This window comes from Carcharodon carcharias, chromosome 3, assembly GCF_017639515.1.
Source record: "Carcharodon carcharias isolate sCarCar2 chromosome 3, sCarCar2.pri, whole genome shotgun sequence".
In the NCBI taxonomy this organism is placed as follows: domain Eukaryota; kingdom Metazoa; phylum Chordata; class Chondrichthyes; order Lamniformes; family Lamnidae; genus Carcharodon; species Carcharodon carcharias.
In genome coordinates this window covers 34405402-34432530 of record NC_054469.1, presented here as the reverse complement: position 1 = coordinate 34432530, position 27129 = coordinate 34405402, and the positions used below count along the sequence as shown (strand labels likewise).

Below are 27129 nucleotides of genomic sequence, written 5' to 3'. Positions count from 1 at the left end.
ACATCCTAAAAAAGATCCTAAAACTTCTGCATTGTAGACTACCTCTCTTGGGAAAGCACTGCAGCCAACCAGCCCCAAGTGGAGGCAAGCACTGAAATTTGGATTCAGCATGTTTCAAGGACCATCTACGCCAAACTTGCAACATCCGACATGCCCAGAGGAAAGACAGAGATGGCACAGCTGTAGAAGTTCCCCCAAGCACCAATGTCAATATGAACCGACAGTTCTGTGGATATCCATGCCAATCTCACATAGCACTCTTCAATCACAAGAGAATCTGCATAAGACGATAAAATCATTTATATACTTAAATCAGGAGTCTACCACAAAGTGTAACCTGACTGTGTATTCTTCAGAACACAGGACCATTCAAAATAAAGACCATACCCTGTGCTTCTTCAGCACTTTTCCCCATAAAATCCTTTTATTGAATAAGGGCAAAATCATAAATTTATAAAGATATTTGGTAATTAATCATAATTAGTGTTAAAATACTGTTAGCATCAAACAAATCTCTTCACAAAAGGAAACCAACACCCAGGAGGAGCATCTTTGTTTTCTTTAAACGCTATTTTTACATGCAATCTGCAATAATTGTCTTTCGTTATGGAATACAAAGTATGCAAATATCTGATACACACCAGATCCATTATTCAAGTTTTGTTTAATAGCTGTTAAACGTATAACTCATTTAACAGTGAGGACCATTCTGATACCACAGAAGATTAATACACAAGAAAAAAACTGTACAGATACAGAACAAAAACATAGTATTCACAGATGCAGAGAAAACATATACTTATTCACATCTCTGTTTACAGAAACTGCTGACTAAATCCTGGTCTCAAAAACATTTACCATGGCCTAATGGAGCGATTTTTTATGAGCAAGCTGAATCCTATTGTGACCAAGAAAAGTAATCTCCTGTCCACATAATATCTCATCCACTTAACACTTCTTATTCAGAATTCACACCACAGTTATGCAGAAGGGCCATATAATTAATAGCACATAATGTCACACCATACAATTTTAATCTAGGCTTTAAATTGCAACTATGTTTTATTGGGTTCCATACTGGGACATAATTGTGATTTAAAACAAAGATTGTAAGAAAGTGCAACTTTTTAAAAGAAACATAAAATGCAGCAGTATTACATGGTCTATGTGCTTCCACCTAACCATGATGTTAAATGCAAGAAACCAGTATGAAGTTAAAAAAAAGCCACATTCTGTCTTATAAAGACAGGCTTCTGATGAGGAGAGGCCTGTTTTAAATGTAAATATTTTTCATTATTATGGCTTGCTTTATTGCCTGTTTTCGACCAACACTTATTTGCTGAATCTTTGGTTAATGTTACCCAGCACAGGCTTATTTTTCTGTTAATGTATAGTGATAATCCAATCATCACACCTAAGCGGCCTCTTGCCCAGTCTGTAGTCTCAACTTTTAGCAATAAAATCTCCCAACTTGTACCCAATTGATCATTTATCCACCTGAGCTACAAACAATGTTGATTAAAAGAAGCCTTATCTTTGCAGTGCACTTCATTAAAACCTCTTTGATTCTACACAATTTCAGTATAAGTCCATTTTGAGAACTCTGATTGTTGGTACATGTCTTAAGCACTATCCACCATTCTCACAGCTATCAGCAGTCCCATTCTTACTTCAGCTTAGCTCAAAACCTGCTGCTGATTCAATTGCATAAAGTAATTTACTCCTCATAAGATTTTCATCATAAAACTCTGGAAGCTTGAGAAGGTTCATGCAAGTACTGGCTGTGGGTAATCGCTCTAGGTCAGTTCCTCCATTGTGTATACAAAACGCTGGATACAGTTCCTAAAGATGAAATAAAAATGAGGTTAGACAATCTTTTTATAAAGAAAACAACGTTGTTCATGTATAAATAAGCAATTAAAGTTGTTTTATTTTTTTAAAAAAGCAATCCCAGCTGGTTTTCCTTCATATCTCGCAAAAAAAAATCCTTCTAGGTGTAAACTGCATACAAATAGGAATCAAGATTAGAACGTAAATTCAGTCAAGAAACATTCCAACACTCTCAGGCAACTATTGAAGATTCAGAAATTAAATTCCAAAGCCTATTAAATATTTAGAACACTGGGTAAATGTTCATAAAAGTTGTATAGCCAAGTAACATTTTAGCGATACCAGTTTAAATAACTTAAGGTTGCTTTAGTTTCAACTATCAAGGAAGCAGCTATTTCCAAGAATTCAATTTGGCTCTTTCCTCACAATTGAAGCGTAAGCAACTGATTACTCCAACATTGAAGATATGGATGAGAAAGGCCATTTGGTCCACTCTAGTTCAAAGATCCTGAACCTTTTTAAACTTCCTTCCCTCCCACCTCACACCACCCACCTGCTCCCATGCCCCAACCTGATGAAGAAATACTACTAAGTAATTAATTCTGGGCTTTTGCTTATACTAGAAGCTCATACTTGTGTTTATCATATTACATGCAAGAAACAGCTTAACATTAGTTGTGACTATGCTGTTTGGTTTGTAGCGTCCTAGATTCAACATTTCCTTATTGTTTACTATTGCAATAAACTTCTACAAGATCAGCTTCGAGTTCCTGCTTTTAAAGGAAAAACAAGCGTTTGCAGCCTTTTTTCAACTTAGTTCTCAGACGCTGGGTATTAGCTGAATAGTTGTTCTTTGAATTGCCTCTAGGGCCTGAATAACTCATTGATCAGAATGGACATTACTCAAAATGTGGTCTGACAAAAGCTCATAATAGATGGTAAAAATAAAAATACCTGGAAAAACTCAGCAGGTCTGACAGCATCTGCAGAGGAATACATTAATGTTTTGAGTCCGTATGACTCTTCAAGAGAACTAAGGAAAAATAGAAGAGATGTGAAATATAAGCTGGTTTAAGGGGGTGGGACAAGTAGAGCTGAATAGAGGGCCAGTAATAGGTGGAGATTGCCAAAAGATGTCATAGACAAAAGGACAAAGAGGTGTAGTGGGTTATCTGTACCATGCTCGTCCTGCTTTCTACCCTTAATGTCACCGATTAGCACATTTCTTAGCTAATATCACCACCGTCAACACCTCTTTGTCCTTTTGTCTATGACATCTTTTGGCCATCTCCACCTATCACTGGCCCTCTATCCAGCTCTACTTGTCCCACCCCCACTTAAACCAGCTAATATTTCACCTCTCTTCTATTTTTCCTTAATTCTGTTGAAGAGTCATACGGACTCAAAACATTAACTGTATTCCTCTCTGCAGATGCTGTCAGACCTGCTGAGTTTTTCCAGGTATTTTTGTTTATGTTTTGGATTTCTAGCATCCGCAGTTTTTTTGCTTTTATCATAATAGATAGTGTTTATGTGTAGCACGTCTTTTCATACACAATTATTTGTTTTCTTTGTCAACCTATTTGTGGAAGGTTTCTACAAATTGTGAAAAGACACGACCTAAGATAGCATGAATGAGATGCCATTCACCTATCAAACCTGCTCCTTCCAGACCATATTCCAATCTGTTCCATCATGAATTCTATCCTGATATAAAATCCTCAAGGGCAACATTAGACAAAGGCTGTTCTGTAAATACAAGAAAAAAAATGGCTTACCTGAAATAGTTAGCCAGTGGCAGATAATAGTAGGGTTAAATTACCACCTGATGAATTTAAGATTTTGGTAAAAAGAAAACATAAATAAAAAAAACCACAGTGGTGTTAGAGGACAATGGGACAACACAGCCTTGAAAGCATAATTCTATCTGAAGTTTGATGCCAGAGAGCATAGTTTTTTGAAAGATAGGAATTGGACCTTAAAAGTCTACAGTATAGGAAGAAGCCCATCTTGTGCCAACACCTCTGAGAACTATCCAAAAGTAAGCCCTCTGCCTTAATCTCTTTCCTATAGCCCTGGATCTTCCTGTGCTTCAAAGATTTATAAACTCATGCCTTAAAAGATATGATGGCCTCTGCTTCAACAACTCCATGTGACAAAGCACTCAAATAATTCTCCACAAAGAAACTTCTCATAGCTTCTCTCCACATTCTTACCGACAATCTTAAATTGAAAACCCTAGAGTCACTGACTCCCTAGAGCTTTTCCTATTTACTAGAGCAAGATTATAATAACTTAAATTTAAATCTTTTTTGCTCCAATTATCCCAGTATTTCACTTTCTTCTCATAACTTGAGCAGAGAAATGACAGGGCCACATGAGCAGAACTGGTAGCAATAATTAAACAAGACTTTTGTATTATTGCACAAAGTTGCTTATTTAGCGATGTATAGACATTTTTAGAAGAGGAAGGAGGTGTGTCGATAAATACTTGTTCCTTGGTGGCCTCTAAATCCCAATGTCATTTGGTGATAACAATCTCAAATTTATCTTGTTAAATGTGAAAGGCTGGTGGATTAATTTGTCAAATTCAGGAAAATTTTATTTTATATTAAATGAAACATATTTGCAACAAAAATGGTGACAGTTCTTCAATATAGCAGAATTGGCAAGGCAATAATTGGAAGTGAACGATACCTACAGATACAGTTCATACATACTGTATGTTTAGGGATTCTGGATTTCCTATAACATCCGCAGCTCCTTAGTCTTTAAAATAGTCATGACTCCTGCTCAAATAGCATCTTAATTCTTGTAAAAAGGATCATAAAACCCTTATGTAAAATTAAATGATACTTCAGAAATTTGCAGTTGGCAGGGGTATTGCAATTTATTCAGTGATCCTAATGTGCAACAGAGACTTCGCAATTTAAGGCTGTGGTGAAATGCCCCCTTGAACTTTCCCAACAACAACCCATTTTTCTGCCTATTAACTTATTAAACCATCATTGCCTGCAGGATGCGTTATTCTGGAACAGATGATTTTCTGAAAAAGATTTCAATCATCTTCTAAAATGGATTAACGTTGACAGTGCTATTTCTTTTCTAATGAATTTTTGGACATTTATTGCACTTAATTAAAGATAAGGCAGCATTAGTACAGGGCAAAGTCAAAGTGCAGCCTCTGAGCAGAATGCTTATCAAGAAATGAAACTGCTGGTGAAAATAAATGCAAAGTGGTAACAGCTGAAAATGGATGGCTTAGAAGCTTTATACGCTTGGCAGATTGTGTTCTGATTCACATTACATTACTCTGGGCACTTCAGTCTCCTCAGTGGATATATAAATCTGTCTGCTTATATTACACATGTCCATCTATCTGTGCTTTCTCTATATTAGAGGGCTGTATGGTCCATGTATATTGTCAACTCATCTTGAAAATGCTTTTGTTAATTTACTTCAGATTGAGAATTGTGGAAATGGAAAGTTGGTATCATAGAAAGGTGATAAATAAGAACCAATGATGGCTCTCAACAGGTTTACATAAGACGCTTTTAATTTTGACATTTCTCATGTTCAGACAGTGGGAGAGCAGTGATAAAATTGGCATCCTTACACTAACAGCAGAATTACACCTCATCATTTTCCCTCATGATCTCAACTACAAAGCACCAGATTAAACCAGTTTGAACTAAATTGTGTAGGAAAGTTGCAGCTTACTGAATTAAATGATCTAGGCAGAGGAGGAGAATGTAAAAAAGAAAGCATACAAACTGCTAAATGCAGAGGTATACAGTATTCTTTCCTTCCAATTGGATGTTTTTAATCTAACTGTTAACATCTCCATTAATGCAGCACAAGTAAAACATTTTTTTCCCTTTCTTTAAAAAATTTCAGGAGTCATGGGATAACCATTTCACAGGATACCGAAATGTGTCATAAATCAGAACATTCTAATTTGAGAGATACTTTCTGGTTTAAGTTAAATTTTATGCGACACTGAAAGCTTGTAGAAAAAAAAGGCAAAAGGAATGAAGCTTACTGCAACAAAATATCTTTACATTACAGGGGACAGATTGCAAGTTTTTCAAATACAACAGCCGGATGCAAACTCAGCTTTATAAAAATATACTTGGTATGCAACTAGGTATAACCATTTGAAAAATGATTTCCACTTCTGGTTCTCTCAAATATTCAACCAATCTAAATTGCTGGCAAACATAACATTCTTCACTGAATATGAACTAAGTCTCAAATCACAACATATAGTAAAGGGTCAAGAACTGTAAAGGTCAACAGAAAAAGGTCAACTCAGTCAGCAGAATGCACACATTAGATAAGGACAATTTGGGTACTTTTATCTGGTAGTTATTTGGAAGTGATTAGTCAAATACTTCTTAATGACAGCTATTTATTCTTCTCGCATTAAGTGATTACTATCTGGTAAATTCATCCTGTTTTATTGATCAGTGGGTATTAATTAGAATGCCTATAACATCAGTACCACAGTGAGGAAGACTTTTACAGCTCAGTTCTTATGTTATCATGCTCCGGATAAATACTCAAATAAAATATATGCATAGCACTGCAATGTAAAAATACAAAAGTTCAAAAGCAATTCATAATATGCATTTCAAATTGCCCTTCAATATTACACAGAAGTCAAGTTAGTTCACATGTATCATACAATTTATTTGAGTTAATTCTACAAAAGTGCTACATTCATGCAAAATGACACAAGTATAAAGTAGCTTTTAATGTACATTAATGACTTGGGTACAGGGCATAGGCCACAATTTCAAATGTTGCAGATGACAAATCTTGGAACCATAGTAAACAGTGATAGACGTCATGACGACAGACAGGCTAGTGGAATGGACAGACACACATGGCAGGTGCCATTCAACAGCGATGAGTGTTAAATGATACATTTTGATAGGAAAAATGGAGAGACAAAACAAATGCTAAATGGTACAATATTAAAAAGGGGTTCAAGAAGAGAAAGGCTGAAGTTTATGCACAAACACCCTGAGGTGTTTGTGCATAAAATTTGTCCTACCACCTTCAAAGATAATAGAGCTGCTAACAAAACATGTGAGATCCTGAGCTTTATAAAATAAGGCAAGGAGAATCATAGAATGGTTACAGCACAGGAGGTGACCACTTGGCCCTCCATGTCTGTCCTGGCCCTTCGAAGGAGCATTTCCCCTAGTGCCTTTCCCTGCCTTTTCCCAATATCTCTGCAAATATTTCTTTTTCAGATAATAATCTGATTCCCTTTTGGGAACCTCAATTGATCTTGGCTTTGCCATACCAGCAGTGCATTCCATATCCTAGCTACTGCATGAAAATGTTATTCTGTATGTTGCCATTGCTTTTTTTTGCCAATTACGTTAAATCAGTACCCTTTGGTTCTCAATTCTTCCACCAATGAGAAGTTTTCCTTATCCACTCTATCCAGACCCCTCAAGATTTTAATTACCTCTATCAAATCTCATCTCAACCATCACTTCTCCAAGGAGAACAGTCCCAACTTTTCCAATCTACCCAACTGAAGATACTCATCTGTGGCGCCATTCTCGTGAATCTTTCCTGCACCCTCACTAATGTCTTCACATCCTTCCTAAAGTGTGGCACCCAGAACTGGACGCAGTACTTCAGCTGAGGTCAATAGTGTTTTAAACAGGTTTGCCCTAACTTCCTTGCTCTTGTTCTCTATGCCCTTATTGATAAAGCCCATAACACTGTTATGTTTTATTAACTGCTTTCTCAAACCGTCCTGTCAACTTCAATGTCTTATGCACACCCTGATACCCTTGCTCCTGCAAACCCTTTATAATTGCTTCCTTCATTTTATACCATCTCTCTGCATTCTTCCTATCAAAATGAAACACTTCATCCTGCTCTGCATTAAATTTCATCCACCACTTGTCCGCCCCTTTCACCAACCGATGTCCCTTTGAAGTTCTATACCATCCTCCTCACAGTTCACAATAAACGAAGTTTCGTATCATACATAAATTTTGAAATTGTGCCATGTACAATGTCCAGGTCATTATTATGCATCAGGAAGAGCTGAGTCCTAACACTGACCCCTGGAAAACTTCACTACAAACCTTCCTCCAGTCCAAAAAACAACCTCTCACCACTACTGTTTTGCTACACCCTGCAGGTGTACCTGCAGATGTATGAAAAACGAAGACTATTTTCTATAAAACAATGTGGAGAATGAACAATCTGCATTGTAACAAGGTGGATTTGGGAGTGGAGGGGGTGTGGGGGAGGGGTGGCGAGGTCAGGTAACCTCCCTTTTCTGCAAATATATATGAAACTGCCCAAGGCATTTGCCAGAAAAAAAACTGGCAAATGGGATTAGGTAGGTAGGTAGGTCAGGTGTTTCTCGTGTCAGTGGAGACTCGATGGGCCTAAGGGCTGCATCTGCACTCTGATTCTGTGAAGGCAGGAAGTAGCCTGCTTGTCTGGTTTAGTCATTAAAATGTAGGTGAACTGTTTGGGACATTCCATTGAGAATACATTAAAAACCCAACAGATCTCTCCCATAGAGAGAACAACTATTGTCTAAATGTCTACAAAAACTGATGCACAACGATCACTCAAACCTAGTGGCTACAGAAATAAATTCCATAGAACAGGTATGAAGAGAAAAAAACTATCACAAGGATAGTTGGCCAAGATTCAAACCCTATTTTGTGTCAATACTAACATTGCAGGGACCATTTGTGTGGACAATGGAAACACTGATACTATTGTCACCTGACAGAAATCAACTTGCAATGAGAAATATTTATTAACACACATCTTGAGAGCAACTAAAGTCAGTCAGTGTGGGAGACAAGGATACTACAGAAGAAAAAGATCCCAGCCTAGAATCCCTCCACAGGCAGAGTAGTGGGGCTATCTTTTTAACCACTGGTTTGCAGAACCAAGCCAGATCTTTGACACAGGGGCTCAATTATACCTTCAACTTGAGCAAAGCCAAAAACCTATTGTGGCTCGGAGTAAGCCACTGTGAATTCACTGCAAAAAATGTCCAAGCAGGAACCATCCTACCAACTCTCATCTATCTGTAACAATTTCCTATCACTCAGACAATTTCATATCCATGTTGCTATTATCTCTTTTATTCCATGAGCTCTAACTTTGCTCACAAGTTTGTTGTTGTTGCACTTTATCAAATGCCTTTTGGAAATCCATATATCTTATCGACAGCATTCCCTCATTAGCCTCTCTGTTGCCTCATCAAAAAAATTAAGTCAGTGAAACATGATTTGCCCTTAACAATTGTATGCTGGCTTTCCTTAATTAACCTCCATTTCCCAACTGACTGTTAACTGAACTCGAGGTGAAGTGAGAGCAATTGCCCTTGATATCAAGGCAACATTTGACAGTGCGGGGCATCAAGGAGCCCGAGTAAAACTGGAGTCAATGGGAATCGGGGGAAATTCCCCAATGGTTGGAGTCATAAATAGCACAAAGGAAGATGGTTGTGGTTGTTGGAGGTCAGTCATCTCACCTCAAGGACATCACTGCAGCAGGTCCTCAGGGCCGTGTCCTCGGCCCAACCATCTTCAGCTGCTTCATCAATGACATTCCTTCTATTGTATGGTCAGAATGGGGATGTTTGCTGATGATTGCACAATTTTCAGCACCATTTGCGACTCCCCAGATATTGAAGCAATCCATGTCCAAATGCAGCAATACCTGGACAATATCCAGGCTTGTGCTGACGAGTGGCAAGTAACATGTGCGCCACACAAGTGCCAGGCAATGACCATCTCCAACAAGAGAGAATCTAATCATTGCCCCTTGACATTCAATGGCGTTACTATCGCTGAATCCCCCACCATCAACATCCTGGAGGGTTACCATTGACCAGAAACTGAACTAGACTAGCCATATAAATACTATGACTACTAGAGCAGGTCAGAGGCTTGGAATCCTGTGGTGAGTAACTCACCTCCTGATTTCCCAAAATCCATCCATAATCTACAAGACACAAGTCAGGAGTGTGATGGAATACTCTTCCCTTGCCTAGATGCATGCAGCTCCAACAACCTCAAGAAGCTTGACACCATCTAGGAAAAAGCAGCCCACTTGATTGGCTCCCCAACCACAAACATTCACTTCTTCTGCCACCAATATACAGTAACATCAGTAGGTACCATCTACGAGATGCAGTGCAGGAACTCAACAAACCTCCTTAGGCAGCACCTTCCAAACCCACGACCACTACCATCTAGAAGGTCAAGGGCAGCAGATTCATGGGAACACCACCAATAGAAGTCCCTCTCCAGGCCACTCACCACCCTGACATGGAAATATATTGCCGCTCTGTCACTGGGTCAAAATCCTGGAACTCTCTCCCTAATCACACTGTGGGTGTACCTGCACCACATAGACTGCAGTGGTTCAAGGCAGCTCGCCACAAGCTTCTCAAGAGCAATTAGGGATGGGCAATAAATGCTGGCCTAGCCAACGAAGCCCAAATCCTTTGAATGAATAAAAAAAATTAACCTGCACTTGCCCAACTGATTATTAACTTTGTGCTGAATTATCATCTCCAAATTTCCCAACCACCAAGGTTAAACTGGCTGGCCTGTAGGTTCTGGGTTCACCTTTACACCCTTTTTTGAACAAGGGTATAATGTTTGCAATTTTCCAGTCCTCTGGCACCACCCACGAATCTCTGGAAAACTGATTAATTATGTCACTTCTTTGTGAATTTTAAACACATGATAGTGAATGAACTATTTCCTCTTTCACCATGACCTAGCTAGCATCTTCTTCCTTGGTGAAGGCAGATGCAAAGTATTCATTTAATGCCTCAGCCATGCCCCCGTGCCTCCATACATAAACCATCTTTTTGGTCTCTAATTGGCCCTCTCCTCCTTTTACTATTGATATGCCTTTACAAGACTTTGGAATTCCCTTTTGTTAGCTGCCAGTCTCTTCTCATACTCTCTTTGCTTCGCTTATTTGCTTTTTAATTCCTCTTTGAATCTTCAATATTCAGACTGGTTTTCAATTTTATCATCTACTGGACATTAATCATATGCGCACTTTTTCCATTTCATCTTAAGTTCAGTCTCTTTCATCATCCCAGAAGCTCTGGATTCATTTGCCCTTCATTTCGGCTTCGTGGGAATAAATCTCGACTGTACATAAACTCTCTCTTCTTTAAAGGCAGCCCATTGTTTAGTTACCATTTTGCCTGCTGACCTTTGGTGCCACTTTATCTGGTCCAGATTCATTCTTAGCTTTTTCCCAGTTAATTATTTTTACTATGGATTGCTCCTCATCTTTTTTCCATAGTCAACCTGAACCTTATGATACCATAATCACCGTCCACTAAATGCTCCCCTACTGACACTTTGATCCATTTGGCCCACTTCATTCCCAAGAGGTCCAGCAATGCTTTGTCTCTCCTCAGACTGGAAACATTCCACAGAAAGCTCTCCTAAACATACTCTTGGAGTTTTTGCTCCTCTCTGCCCTTTACACTACTGCTATCCCAACCTATAGATAATTAAAGAACCCCATTATGACTACTCCCTAATTTTTGCACTTCTCTGTAATTTCCTTGCAAATTTGTTCTTCTACATCTTTCCCACTAGTTGGTTTCCTTTATAATAAACTGAGCAATGTAATTGCACCTTTATTTTGTTCTTGGCTCTCGTCAGAAAAAAAAATTCTGTCCATGACCTCTCAGGTCATCTTCTATGTTCAGTACTGCAATGCTTTCCTTAATCAATACACTCCTAAAGGGCCACCCTTTACTTCTTTTCCTATCTTTCCTGAACACTGTGTATCCAGGAATTTTTAATACCCAGTCTTGCCCTTCTATGAGGCAGGTCTCTCTTAGCATCACAACATCAAATTTCCCTATGGCTATCTGCATCTGCAACTCACCAATCTTATTTCCTACACACCATGCATTCACAAACACGCACTAGAACCCTAATTTAGACTTATTACTTTCTCTCTTACAGCAAAACCACTTAATAGCTTACTCTAGTGCTATCCGTCTCTCCCAACATTCTTTATACCTTGGTATCCCTTTCTAGTATTATCTCCTGATTCCCACACCACAGCCAAGTTAGATTAAACCCTCCCCAATTACAAATTCCCCCTGAAGGAAATTAATCCTGGTTCTATTTAGGTGCAACCAGAACATCCTGTACCTAGCCCCCTAAATTTAACTGCTGCAGCATATCCCTCTTTCTCCCTATGTTCTTTGCTCTTATACAGACCACCACATGTTCACCTTTCCCTGTCAAGGAGCTCTGCAGCTGCTCAGTGACATCCTTGGCCCTAGCAGCAGAGACACAATATACCATCCCAAATTCATGCCTGTGGCCCCATAAATGCTTGTCTGTTCCCCTATCAAAGGTCCTAGCATCATGCTTTTCCAGTCTTCTCTGTGCTCCTACGCATAACTAAGCCGGCAGTGGTACCGTGAACCTGGAGTACAAATGCCAGGAAATTATACTAAACTTATATAAAATACAAGGTTGGTTGCAAGTGGAGTATTGCGTCCAATTCAGAGCTACACAAGTATGGAAGGAAACGGAGGCCTTTATTCATTGATGGATGCAAATGTCACCGGCAGGCCCAGTATTTATTGCTCATCCATAATTTTGCCCGAGAAGATGGTGGTGGGTCACCTCCTTGAAACACTGCAGATAATGTAGATTATAGCAATTTTGATGGAACATAGTGGATTGCTAGGCCATTTTGGAGTGCAGTGAACATTGCTGTAGTCAGTTGGGTTTTTATGACAATCCAATTGTCTCATGGTCACTGTTGTTGATACCAGATTTTTATTCCAGATATCTTTAATTGGGGTTGCCTCATATTTATATTTCTAATGTAAAACTGCTGAGTTGGTCACACTGGAGCTGACTTAATATAAAACAAGCACAAGAATGTTATTTTAAATGACACAATCCATATGCAAACATTTGTTAAAATTTCACATGTAGACCATCAACAACTGTCTGTTCTCTCCACAGATGCTGACCAATTTACCACATCTGCAGTTTTATTTATTCTGTGAAACTTAATTCAACTTAATTATGTCTTTTCATGCCGGTCTTGCATACTTGGGTTCTTACCTGATCAGCCTTTGAATTCCATTATTGCTGTGCCCCAAAACCCCAAATAGAAATGTTGTATTGAAACTGTTGTATGTTGCATCAAAATTGACAAATTATAGTTCACAGGATGTGATCAGATCAATTGTATTGTTCCCCACATGATCATTATTATAACGAGATGCTCCAGACTGAATGTGCATGTGGAACAATGTTTAAGTTTGGTCATACTGTGTCAGTATCTGGTATGAAAAAAGGGGATCATGCTAGGCATACAGGAACACCTGCATAAATGTGCCAGTCATAAGGTATCAAAAACTGCATCCAAATAAAACTACTGCTCTTGACAGTGTGCAGAAATCAATAATGGCTCCTGCAAGTTCAACTACTAATTCAACATCAGTATGTGTTTCAAAGCTTTTTTTCTGGTGCAACTGGTAGCAATACACTAAGAAAAATTATATTGAAGCTAATATAGTTTAAAGTTGCGTGATGGTCTTAAATTCATTATCCCAAATTGTTCCACTACTATCAGTGACTAGCTAGTAACCATCTGAATTGCTGTGTAGCTCACAACTTAAGTTGGTATGGACAAAAATCAGATTTTGTACTGCTGTGTATTTTTCTCCATTGGAATGGACTAAATACAAAATCTTCAGGTAGCAATTCATCTTTACTGAAATTCTACTGAGGGGAAAAAAGGCCACCTCCAGGAACAATGTGTGAAAATTTCACAAGCTTGTTAGTACACTTCACTAAAATCTCAGCAATAACACTGGTTTTGCAATTATTTGAATAAAGCTATTTTCTGGGTTCTGCAGAACAGACCCTAAATTTTACTTAGTAACGTTGGAAGAATTCACCACATGAAACATACAAGTGCTGCATATTCAAAGTACTTGGCCCCACAGTTACATTTTCCCTTAATTACACCACTGACAGTTAAAGTGAATGTGAATTGACACCATCCAAAGGTTATAATAATCTAGTGGAATGCTGTTACTGCAAATAATATAGTCAAGTGATTCATGATAGGGTCAAATCATACTGGATATAACAGATAATTGACTACATGACACTTGATGCAATTGTATGAACTGACATACAATTCACATTCAAAAAAAAGGAAATAATATAGCTTCATAGTCAAAGTAAAATGGAATTGCCAAGCTTTAATCAGTTCATGTTGGTTTTAATGTTAAGCTTGCTTCATTAAATGTAGCAGTGAGATTGGTTTAACAAGAGTTACATTTGCACTACACACTTTATTCAAGGAAAAATATAGGAATAAGCCCCCAGTACGAAACAAAATCAAATCACTCATCCAGAAAAAAATACCCTAGGTTTCAAATTCAAAATTTGCAGTTGATGCAAAACATGAAGGTATGATGAACTGTGAGGAGAATGGTGATAGACTCCATGAGGATACAGACAGACCAATGGAATGTGCAGGGCACATGGTAGATTAGATTAAATTAAATGCCAAGTGGCGGCACTTTGGTAGGATGAACAATGGGAGGCAACATTAGCTAAGGGGGTAATTGTATAGGTTCGGGGGGAGGGGGGGTGCCAGAATAGAGACTCCTAGGGGTTGTATTTATGTACATAAATTGTTGAAAGTGGCAAGGCAGTTTGAGAAAGCAGCTAAAAGGGCATATGGGGTTTTGTGATTAATAAAAAGTGGCATAGAGTACAAAAGCAAGGAAGTTATGGTGAACTTTCATGAAACACTGTTTTGGTCTCATTTGGAATATTGTATCAAACAATATGATGGCTTTAGAGAGGGTGCAGAAAAGGTTTACAAGAATAGTTCCAGGGACTTCAGTCCTGTGGATAGATAGGAGAAGCCGGAGTTGTTCTCCTTAGAGAAGAGGTGTTTGAGAGGAGATTGGGAGAAGTTTCCAAAATGATGTGTTCAAATGCTCCCACTGGTGGAAGCATTGAGAACCAGAGGACATCTATTCACAGTGACTGGCAACATGAGGAAACTTTTTAAAAAAATTTAGCAAGTGGCAAGGATCAGGAATACGCTGCCTGAGAAAGTGATGGAGGCAATTTCAATTATGGCTTTCAAAAAGGAAGGGAAAGAATTTGCAACACTGCAGGCAAAGGGCAGGGGAGTGGATCTAGTTAAATTGCTTTGGCAGAGAGCCATCACAGGCTTAATAGGTGAATGGTCTCCTGTATTGCAACCAATCATCCTAAATAATGGTAAGAATTTAAAGAAATTAGCATATGACCCGTTTGTTTCATAGATAATGAATCGATGTAAAATCTGGGGCCCTATTACATTGTTTCTGACTCCAAAATTTCGAGAATCATATGCACAGATATACACATTCACGGGCACAGAGCTGATGCTGATGATCTGTGCACATACACAGGTGCCCCTAATTTCAAAGGCAATACCACTACTATGAGGCAATAGAAGCCTAGGAACATTGTGGGATAACATATAATCATGATACCAATTTTCTAATTGAATTGAGGCTCTTTGTTCTTGTATGTTTAAATAGACATTGTGATTGTACTATCTATATTTCCCTGCTGAGAACACTGTAGCAAGAGGTCAAACTCTTGTCAAAGTTGCATTTCAAACAAATTCAGAACTTATGGATTTGTGAAGAGAAAATAATATTTGTTAAACGGCTGGAAAATTTACAAACATAGGAATTAGATCCCATCTAAATATTTACAAATAGATATGTGTAGAATATTTATAAGAGGTCCTTATTCTATACCTTAAATCCCAGCAGAGGTGGTCGAGAGCAACTGGTGACAAACTTCAGCAATTTGCGCTTTTCATCATTAGTGAAACTCTCTACCACGTTCCAGAATATTTTAATGACCGCATGGTCTGCTGAATAGCCACCTAAAATGGGGACAAAAAGCACAGACACTCTTCAGAGGCACTTCTAAAATTATTTATCACAACAGATTTTGAAAAACATCACAAATTTGAATATCACTTGGTAAATGCCAAAACATACAATGACATTTAAAAGTTCATATTGTGGAAACAGTCAGAATCACCCTCAGGGCACTATTCATGATAAGTAAAAGGGTATGTTTAAAATAAAGATCTGGAGTTTCTTCTGTATTTGTGCCTACATGTAACCATAATTTAAACGCAAATTATGTGACCTTAACAGATTCAGTTATGTAACTGCAACACTCAAGTCTCCACAATCTTTTATGTCTGCCCATCAAACAATATATACTCAAAATTGTTCATGACCCCAACTCTCAAAGGTGAGTACCCACCAACTGCACTTGTTTACGGGTTCTGAACATTGCAAGCAACTTTACGAAAAGGAATCATTTTTCTTGACCTTTAACTGCAATTTTGAATGTTAATTTTTTCTTTATCCCCACTGTGATGTGCTCAGTCTTATATGTTTCTTTCAATACAAATTTTACATACTTGAAATGCTTTCCTGATAGCAGGTTCCTAAACAAGCTGTGTAAGATGTACATAAATGGTTAAATGAGTCGAAATTCATATTTCTTCTTCAAATCTGAGGCTTTGTAGTGAGGGTTCAGCACTTTCATTGGCTCCCCGCAACTGTTTATGCTGACTGCATCAATTTTAAGTTTGTGTATTCTAATGAGAATGAGGATGCTTGGGTGAACTGGACATCAGAAAAATAAGCGCAACCTGGCGCATATTTTCAGGATGCACTCGGAGGAAACTCCAGGCAAATGAATTGTTTTACGAGGAAATGCAAGTCTGCCTTTCTTTCAGTAAAGCGTAGGTGTGTTTTGGCTGAGGAGGCTAAAAAGGCAGTCGAGAATGTTCCTTGGTGGTTTAGTCATAACATATTTGAGGGGGAACTGCCGGAACATTATTCTGCACCTGGCTAATGTTACAAATAACCAGGAACCGTTTGATACCAACAATGGGTGCATAAAATATGAAAACAAATTTCAAAAGCATTAAAAGCTCTAGCATTACTAAGCACCTTTTTAAAAAAGGCACGCTGGCTGTCTAATGAACTTTTATCAGGTTTCTCATGATAAGAGAGCTGAATTTTTCTGATATATAGTTTTATAAATTGTCTCTAGCCAGGGACTATTCTTTTTATAATGTTTTATAGTATAGTGGTCACAACCATCATGACACCACCCCAAGCAGGACAGTATCCATGGATTTCCACAGGCAAACAATGATCTGTACTTTCACTGTTGCAAGAGCAGGGCAAGCAGACAGTATCCTGTGGCTGGCTCCTGTTACTACTGAATACAGAATGTCTGGGGTCTCAAAAATATAAAACATGACAGCAGGCATTTCCTATTGACTGTAATTTGATTCTTCTTATGGATGATATCAGGTAAAAAGGAAAGCACTAACTCACAGAACCCGAAGTATCAACAATGGAAACTGTTAGCCTACAGTGTATAATAAGCCTAGGATAGCTCCTTGAGGAACAAACAGACACACACAGCAAACCAGGAAATGGAAGATGCACAAGGATATTCAGTAAATCAAAGAATGGGGTAATGAATACATTGGATTGGTGATTGACTGAGGGTCTGGCTAAGTGACCATGCTGTGATCTTTCTACCTTCATCTTCCTCCATTTTCTGTCTGCATTGTCTGAGTCTCTATCATGTCTCAGAATTTTCACTTAAGGAAAATATTTCTAATTTCAACAGATAACAGGTTTGAAGAGCAAACAAAAGAGTGAAAAATTAGAAATATTGACACTTATGCTGAAAAGCAGCAATACTGGCAGGGATGCATTACCAAACTAAAGTAATCTCCATAAACCTTTTCTTGAAAGGAGGCGGCCTGGAAATTCCCGAGTCCCTGAAGCAGCGTCCCAAATACTGTGTGGTAAGGCATGCATGCCAACCATGAGGTGCAAGACATGTCAATGTGTGGCCACAGACTTGCATGTTGGTCTAAGATCCCACCATGACAAGAAGGATGGTAGCAGTACTTCTGGCAGATATGACATCTCCCCAAGATGTGCACAGATGGCTGAGACAGTGCTGCAGTCCACTGCCCTGAGAGGAAAAATGGGAAATAAATGCCTGGATGTTGAGCTCGGGTTTAGGAATGTGATAGCTAACTGAGGAGCAAGAATTTTACTTTGAACATTGAGTGGTTGGTGACAGCAGTCAAATCCTTGATAAAGAGAAAACAGTTTGCATTTAAGTAGTGCCTTTCACAGCCACCAGATGCCTCAAAGCACTTCATAGCCAATGAAATACTTTTGAAGCATAGTCACAGTTGTACTGTAGGAAATGCAGCAGCCAATTCATATACAGCAAAGCTCCTACAAAGAGCAATGTGATAATGACCAGATAATGCTTCTGTGATATTAAGGGATAAATATTGACCAAGATACTGGCTTCAAAATAGGACAGGACAAAATAGTACAAAGTAGCCTGCGTGATTGGCACTCCATCTACCACCTTCAACATTTATTCCCTCCACCACCGATGCACAGTGGCAGTGCACCATCTACAAGATGCACTGCAGCAACTCATCAAGGAGGAACGAGAAGATGTAACATATTTGGATTTTCAGAAGACATTTGATAACATGCTACACAATGAGATTAAGGTCCATGAGATTTTTATTTACAGTTTCCTGATAAAACAAGATGGTTGCCGATACCCATCTGGGCATGCGCAGAACACCAATTTTTAAACTTTTAAAAAAAAACATGGTGAAAGAACACACTTGAAGGAAACAAGAGCTGCATAAACACAGCAAAGGGAAGTGCCGTGAGGTTCAGTAAACAGCAGGCTGATATGGAGGTTAGAGTGCCTGATTTTGTCACATTAAAAAGAAAGTGCCAGGAGCAGTCTTGCTGTTTTGGAGCAATGCTGTAAATCCTCTGCAGATTTACACACGTTCTCCCATAATACATAAGATAAAATTAAGGATTCTTTTCTCCCGCCAAGATATTCTTATTCAATTCTCTCTCCTTTTTTCCTGCCAATTATCAGACTTCACATTAAAAGACAGTTGCTTTCAGTTCTTATTAGGATTGCTGTAAGTTTGAATTTAGCTTAAAAGAAAACGAGAAACTAAATGGAGAGGATAAGTATCACACTGAGTAGAGTTCTGATCTCCGTCACTTGCAATGATGTCATGTCAGTACAGCTGAACGTGCACCTCGTTGACAGCAAATGCAGCCTTTTTAAAATCTATTCTTAGGATGTGAGCATTGCCGGCAAGTCCACCATTTATTGCACATCCTTAATTAGCCTTGAGAAGGTGGTGGTGATGGTAATCCACCTTCTTGAATTAGTGTAGGTACACCTACAGTGCTTTTTTCTGCCTATGGCGTTTGATACAACTGAGTGACTTGTATGCCAGACTGTGTAAGAATGGCAGATTTCTTCCCTTGAAGGACATTAGTGAACCAAAATTGTTTTGAATGACAATTTGGTAGTTTCACCACCATGATTAATGAAACTACCATTTTAATCCAGATTTATTAATTCGTTAAATTTAAATTCCCAAATTGCTGTGGTGGGATCTGAACTCTGTAGCATTCAAGCCTCCGAATTCGTAGTCCAGTAACATTACCATTTTCTTAACGCCTCCTTGGGGTTAATATGTTAGCATGGACTGAGAACTGTTTAACAGAAACAGAGTAGGAATAAGCAGATTATTTTTGGGTTAGCCTAGTTGAATGCTGCAAGGATCAGTGGTTTTGCCTCAGCTATTTACATTCTATGTCAATGACTCAAGAGGGGACCTAATATAATAAATCCAAGTTTGGTGACAAAACAACTTAAGATGTGAAGAGGCCCAAAGAGGCTGCAGAGGGATAAAATTGGTTAAGTGATTGGATAGGAAGGCGGCAGATGGAATATAATGTGAGGCAGTTATCCAAGAATGGAAAAGCATAAAAATTTTTATAAGGTGCAAGATAAACAAATAATGGAATTCAGAAAGATTTGGGGGCTGTTGTACATGAATAATAGTCACCATGCAGATGCAGCAAGCAATTAAGGCGGCAGATGACATATTGACCTTTATTGTAAGTGGATTGGAGCATAAGAATAAAGAAGTCTTGTTACAGTTGTATAGGGCTTTGGTGACATGATACTTGTGAGAGTAGTGTGTGCAGCTTTGGTCTAAGGAAGGATATACTTGCCTTGGAGACAAGTACAGTGAAGGTTCACTAGATTGGTCCCAGGGATGAGGGGGTTGTCTTACAGCGAGAGGTTGTGTAAACTGTGCCTATATCTTTGAAGTTTAGAAGAATGAGAGGTGATCTCATTGAAATATACAAGATTCTGAAGAGGCTTGACAGGGTAGAAACAGAGATTGTTTCCCTTGGCTGGGAAATCTAGGGGACAGTCTCAGGATAAGGGGTTGATCATTTAGGACTAAGATTAAGAGAAATGTCTTCGCTCAAAGGGTAATGAATCTTTGGAAATGTCAACCTGAGGATGTGGATGCTCCACCTTAGAGTATATAAAAGGCTGAGATAGATAGATTTTTGGTGTCTTGGGTAATCAAAGGATGTACAGACTGGGCACAAAAGTGGAGTTGAGGTAGAGATCAGCCATGATCATACCAAATTGCTTTGATGTGGAACGACAAAGACAAAAGGGTGTTAATGTCTATGATGTTTAAGATATGAATATTTTCAACCTATGGTTGATTACAATCCAGTCTAATGCATTTATATTGGATGCTGAACTGGAGATTTGACAATGAATACAGGTAACCCAATCAAGAAATTCAAATAGAATCAGAGGAATGCATTTACATTGTAATAAAAATCAGCTGTATTTCTGAAATTACTAAATAGAAAGGCTGTCGTAATATCTAAATGTTTTTGTTATATCCAGTTAACACCATCATGTTACAAAGGTGTCTACCCACACACCAAAGCACTAACCTACACCTGAAGACTGTACAAACCATAAACCATGAGCTAAATGAGAAAGGAAATGAAGTCAACTGTTTTGCCAAACTATAAAAAGCTGAATTATGGTTTTTCAATACATTCCGTCCTTCAAGCATATTAATCAAGCAGCACCTTTTATTCAAGGAACTCATCAATTGTAGGTTACATGGATTTTAAAATTAATGCTGAAACATCAGTACTTTAGCACATTGGCAGGCACAAAGAATAACAACAAACTTCAATAAAAAGGCTGACCTACAAGATAGGACTATAATGTTACTTGTGGGGAAATATCAATAAAACAATGTAAGCAACTGGACACAATGACAAATAAGGTAGTTATGATTGTAGTTATGATTGTTGGATATAAAGTGTAAACCCTAAATATGCCATGCAATGCCAGACTTAGTCTTTGGTGCATAGCATTCCAAAGTTAATTTCTGGAGTTCTGCAAATCAGGAGATAGATAGGTATGGCATGATCAAATGCTAACTAAAGGTCAGGTGAATTTACAGAGATCTGTAGTGAGCAATTAATTACAAGTATGATTTATGTAGACATTTGAATATTAGTTACTATTTTCTTATTGCTATTAAATGTGGTGTGCTTGGATTAGAATTTTAAACACAAAAGATCATTAGCAATATTTACTGCCAGAAAATATTCCACCTCTGTCTACCTAAACAGAAAAAACTGCAGCCAGAAATTAGAATTTTACAAGTACGTACGTACCACAAAGAAGAAAATATTTGGAAAAGTTTTAATTATGTATACATAATAACAAAAATGGCACAGTATATCCATTCAAACTTAGATGTTGTTTCACTGAATGATACAACTAACTTTAGTTCCCCCACACATTTTCCTTCTTTATTCATCATTACTACATACAAAGTAGCAGTACCTTGCAGATTAATGATAACAAAGCGTTCTTGCCAACAAGGTCAACTCAACGTTTAGCTGACCAACGAATAAACCCTCCTCAGACTTGCCATAAAAATGGATTTCAAAATGGTTGACACAGTTATTTTAACCCTGACATTTAATCCATGGACATAAATCACTTGAAGGTTTCTTATTATTTAACGAGTTGAACAAACATGAAGGCAATTATAAAACTAAAACAAATTTAAAAATCTACCATCAAATTAGACCTCAGCACAACATAATAAATGTACTTAATCACTAATTATGATAATTAACTGACAACTGATCTATAAACACATTTTACATACAAAATTAAATAGCAACTTGAAGCACTAAGGCTATTTGCTTTGTTACAATTAAAAGCAGCAGTGTTGGCTGTAAGGCTAGAGAAATCTACTGGCAAAGTTTATATAGCTATGTCTTAACAATATTGGACCAGAAGCTAATCAGCCACACTAGAGGTATTCAATCTATTCGAAGTGTCTCTATGGGGAGGTTTCTGATTTAAAGTAAAATTACGTTTACAAAGGCTTACGTTTACAAAGCTTTTCTCCCCTTCTTTGTCAGCCTCTGTACTTGCTTAAAAACTGTCAAGGCTCTCCCAATTTCTCCCAATTCTGATGAAAGGTCATCGGCCTGAAATATGCTCTCTCCATTAATGCTTCTTATTTTCAGCATTTTCTGTTATTTCAAATTTCCAAAATGCACAGTGGTTTGCTTTTATTGTAGGGGTCAAATACAGATGGACCATCCCATCTCTTTTTAATGTAGAAAGTAAACAGAGTGTTTACTGTTATTTTTGTTTCACAGCATCGTTCATGGGCTGTTTTGTTCGTGGCCAGATAGATATTGAGCAGAACTTCATAATTATGTTCGGAGGGGTTTATTTCACTGTTTGTTCTTGGGATGTTGATACTGGCAAGACCACATTTACTGCCCAGCCCTGGTTCCTGTACAAAGGTGCTTGTCCCCATCTCATGAATCAGCCAATTCCTTATGATGTTGGAAATGTACTCAGTCCACTGCACTTTCTCAACCACATGTTACCCTTTGGCAACATCAAAAGCAGTTATCACTTTTTGTATCCTGTTCCGTTCACGTCCTTCAACTCCACATCCTTATGTGCCAGACTTGAGGCTGGGAGGAGAACAGCTTCCCAAATTCACTTATAACTGTATATAAAGCCTTAGGCTCTTAATTCGCCACAACAATTGTGTAGCTGTTGAGATGCTCATTCACTCACCTTATCCTTTGATGCCCTTAAGCCTACATTCTGTCCCCCAGTATGGTCTCCATTCTCACTCCTTCAGGTCCAAGGGTGTAGGCTTCAATGTACCTGGCACACAGACAGCTGAGCCATCTATCACCAGATTAAGCTGGACTACATCATGCACTACAAGGCTCTGCTCTCCTGCACCAAAACTGTTGCCAAGTCCAGAATCAACCTGAAAAGTCAAGATAGAAGCCCCTTGGCTTTTCTCCACGGCCAACAGTCTCCTTAATCCCTTTCAACCTACCCCCTCTACACTCGCCTTCAAAAGGTGCGAGGAGTTCAGAGCTGTTGCAATTAAGATGATCCATTCAGTTGCCTTGCTGTATTCCCCACCAAGACAGGAGACTCATCTTCTGCTCTCATGGTACCAATCTGACTGCCACCCATCTTGCCTTCCTGGCACCATGCAAACTGACATTATAATGGTTCCTTCTCCTCAAGTCATCTTCCTCCCCACACTTCCATCACCACAGTCTCCCACTCCAAACCTCCAAAACATATCCTCTGTCCTTACAAACTACTGCCTATCCACAATTCCTAAATCCTTAAATGGATTGTCACCTCCCAAATCCAATCCCATCATTCCTGCAACTATATGTTTGAATCTCTCCAAACAGGGGTTTGCACAGCACTGAAACATCCCTGACCAAAGTCAAAAATTATACTGTGACTGAGGCATTTGTCCTTCTCAATCTCTCTGCACCCTTTGATATGATGGACATAATCCTCCTGCAAATTATCTCCTTCAGTGTCTGAGTGCCATTGCTCTCTCTCAGTTCTACTCTTACCTATGGCAGACTGTCCCATACACTATTACCTCTGGTGCACCCTCCTCTTCCTGCATCACCTGAAGTTGAGCAACTGTGTGGCATCATCCAAAAGACATGTACGTTGCTGACACTCCGCCTAACTTCCAATGGCTCAGCCATCACCATCCATTGGATTATACATCACAGGCGCTAGGCACCTGAATCCAATGTAAAATTCTCATGCTAGTGTTCAAAATCTATTCATGGTCTTCTTCCCCTATTTCTGGAACCTCCAACTCTGGGCACAAGTGCATGCCTGACTTCCTTTGCCCCCATCACAGATAACTGTGTTTTCAGCTGTTTTGGCCCTGAGCGTTTTCCGTCCTTAAACCTGTTTCTCCACCTCTTATCCTTTAAAACCACAATAAAGCATACTTCTTAGACAATGGATTTAGTCAACTCTTCCAATCCCCCCTCCTTTAGCCGAGTGTAATTTTTCTCTCTGGTTACATTCCCATTAAGTGCCTTGAGATGTTTTTCTTCATTAAAGGCACTATTTTTTTTGGTTGCTACCAACAAGAGCATTTCCCACACTTCACTTTCTATCTCAGCACCATTACTTCTCAGGTACCCCAAAGCTCTATCCTATGTTCATCTATCTGCTTCCCCTTGGCAACCTCATCCAAAGACATGGGGTCAGTTTCCATGTGTTTGCTGACACCTAGCTCTCATTGTCTGCCACCTCCCTTAATCCCTCCGCTGCCTCTTTCCAACATCCTCAATGAGCTGTAACTTCCTCCAGTTAAATATTAAAACAACCAAAGTCATCAATGTCAAAACCAAAGAGAGATTGAAAGACAAACAGGAAAACCTGTCATTTAAAGATCCCAACAATTAGTATTTATATGGCATCTTTGATGTGGAAAAACATCCTCTGATGTGCAGAATTATAAACCGAGCCAAAGTTGATGCTGAGCCAAAGAAACAGACATAGGCAAGGTGACTAAAAGTTTGGTCATTATAATTGGTCACCTGGAGTACCACAGGGTTGAAGGATACACAGGAACTACAGCCCATTAGTCAGATGCTTCAGAAAGGAAGAATCTAAGGGTGAGGACAGAAAGAATAACAAAGTTTGCCTTTTTTCTGTGCTTCATTTCCTCTCAGCAAGGATCACGTACAAGTCATCAATAGAGATTTAAATGCTTAAAGTAAATTAAACCACCTGTTCTGTATATAGAATATTACCATCAACACTGTGGGGTTACCATTGACCAGAAACTGAACTGGACTAGCCATACAAATACTGTGGTTACAAAAGCAGGTCAGAGGTTGGGAATTCTGTGGCGAGTAACTCACCCTCTGACTCCCCAAAGACTGTCCACCATCTACTAGGCACAAGTCAAGAGTGTGATGGAATACTCTCCACCTGCCTGGATGAGTGCAGTTCCAAAAGACACTCAAGAAGCTCGACACCATTCAGGACAATGAGCCCATTTGATTGGCACCCCATCCATCACCTTCAACATTCACTCCTTCCACCACTGGCATACAATGGTAGCAGTGTGCACCTTCTACAAGGTGCACTACAGCAATCTACCAAAGCTCCTTCGACAGTACCTTCCAAACCTGCGATCTCTACCACCTAGAAGGACACGGGAAGCAGATGCATGGAAACACCACCACCAGCAAGTACCCCTATAAACCACACACCATCCTGACTTGGAACTACATCGCTGTTCCTTCACTGTCACTGGGTCAAAATCCCAAAATTCCCTGCCTCCCCCCGCCCGCTCTAATAGCACTGTGGGCAAACATCCACCACTGGACTGCAGCGGTTCAAGGCAGCAGCTCATCTCCACCTTCTCAAAGGCAATTAGGGAGCAGCATACAAATAGAAATTAAGAAAAGGAAGAAAAAGTATGCCTGACAGATGTCAGGCAAAAAATACGATTGAGAACAAGGCCAAATATAGAAGATTCAGAGGGAAGGTGAAAAAGCAAATATAAGAAGTAAAGAGGGAGGAGTTATTAAGATAGGTTGGAGTAAATCGAACTGTTAACCTTGGAAACAAGGCTGAGAGGAGATTTGAGGAAGGTATTCAAAATCATAAGGGGTCTGGACAGAGAAGATAGGGAGAAACTGTTCCCACTCAAGGAATGATCAAGAACAAGACGGCACAGATTTAAAGTAATCTGCAAAAGCAATATGAGAAAACGCATTTTCGTGCAGCAAGTGGTTATGATCTGGAGTGCATTGCCTGAGTGCGGTGGAGGCAGGTTCAATCGAAGCATTCAAAAAGAAATTAGGCTTATCTGAAAAGGAACAATGTGCTGTGTTACGGGAAGAAGCCAGGAGAATGGCATCAAGGGAATTGCTCGCCCGGAGAGCTGGTGCAGACACAATGGGCAGAATGGCCTCCTTCTGTGCTATAACAATTATAATTCTGTGCAATGCTGGCCTTGCCAGTGACACTAACATCCAATAAAAGAATACCGAAAAGAATGCATTTCCAGGAAGCATCACAATTGCTTCCTTGCCACTCAACCATCACACATGCACTTCAGTGCATCCTCTCAGAGTCATAGAGGTCTACAGCACAGAAAAAGGCTCTTCGGCCCATCGAGTCTGCGCCAGTCAAACAAGTACCTAACTATTCTAATCTCATTTTCCAGCACTAGGCCCATAGCCTTGTATGTCATGGCATCACAAGTGCACATCCAAATACTTCTTAAAATGTTATGAGGGTTTCTGCCTCTACCACCTTCTGATTCACCATGAGTGATGCCACGCCCCAGATTTAAAAAAATATTTATACCTGAATAATTTGTGAAGTTTTTGAGATCCTCCAGATCTATTGGTATCTGTGCTCCAGATATCAAAACCTGGTGACAGAAAGAAATTGAAATTAAGTAAATACTGCATAGAACATATCTTTTTATTACTGTTGGACTGTGGATTAAAATTACAATGGCTGTAGTTTGAAATGGCTGCAATTACAATGGCTGCAGTTGGAACAATGTGAGGGATATATACAATGTTGCTGACCTGGAACAGAGTGTGCCATGAAAGACAGGATTGTGCTGAGGAGGAGTCCTGTCTAATGGGAAACTGCCTGGCAACAACATTTTAATTGGCTCCTAACCAGGTGACCAGGGTTTGGGTGAGAGCAGTGCAGCAGAAAAGAAGCTCCTTGCCTGAAAAGGGACGAGACCTAAAACCTCTTTCGCCTGTGCGTGTAGGATTCCAGTACTTCTACAATGATAGCCAGCTGGTATTTTTCCCCTCATATCTCTACAACCCCTCTCTCTGAAAAACCCCTGTCAAGGGGAAAATCATTAGAGACATTGAAA

General features: G+C 39.1%; 1 protein-coding gene across 5 annotated transcripts in view; it reads right to left on the bottom strand.

Annotated features, from left to right (window-relative positions):
- Positions 1-647: 647 nt before the first annotated feature.
- Positions 648-27129, bottom strand: part of ube3c (ubiquitin protein ligase E3C) — a 169531-nt gene continuing 143049 nt past the window's right edge. For 4 of the 5 annotated variants that reach the window (XM_041184414.1, XM_041184415.1, XM_041184417.1 and 1 more), the window contains exons 22-24: positions 26595-26661; positions 15686-15816; positions 648-1842 (exon numbers count right to left, since the gene is read on the bottom strand). In XM_041184414.1, the coding sequence (XP_041040348.1) occupies positions 1672-1842; positions 15686-15816; positions 26595-26661 (369 nt within the window). In that variant the 3' untranslated portion in view covers positions 648-1671. Of the gene's footprint in view, positions 1843-15684; positions 15817-24808; positions 24881-26594; positions 26662-27129 lie in introns of those variants that run through there. The other variant, XM_041184418.1, reaches the window with a different exon arrangement.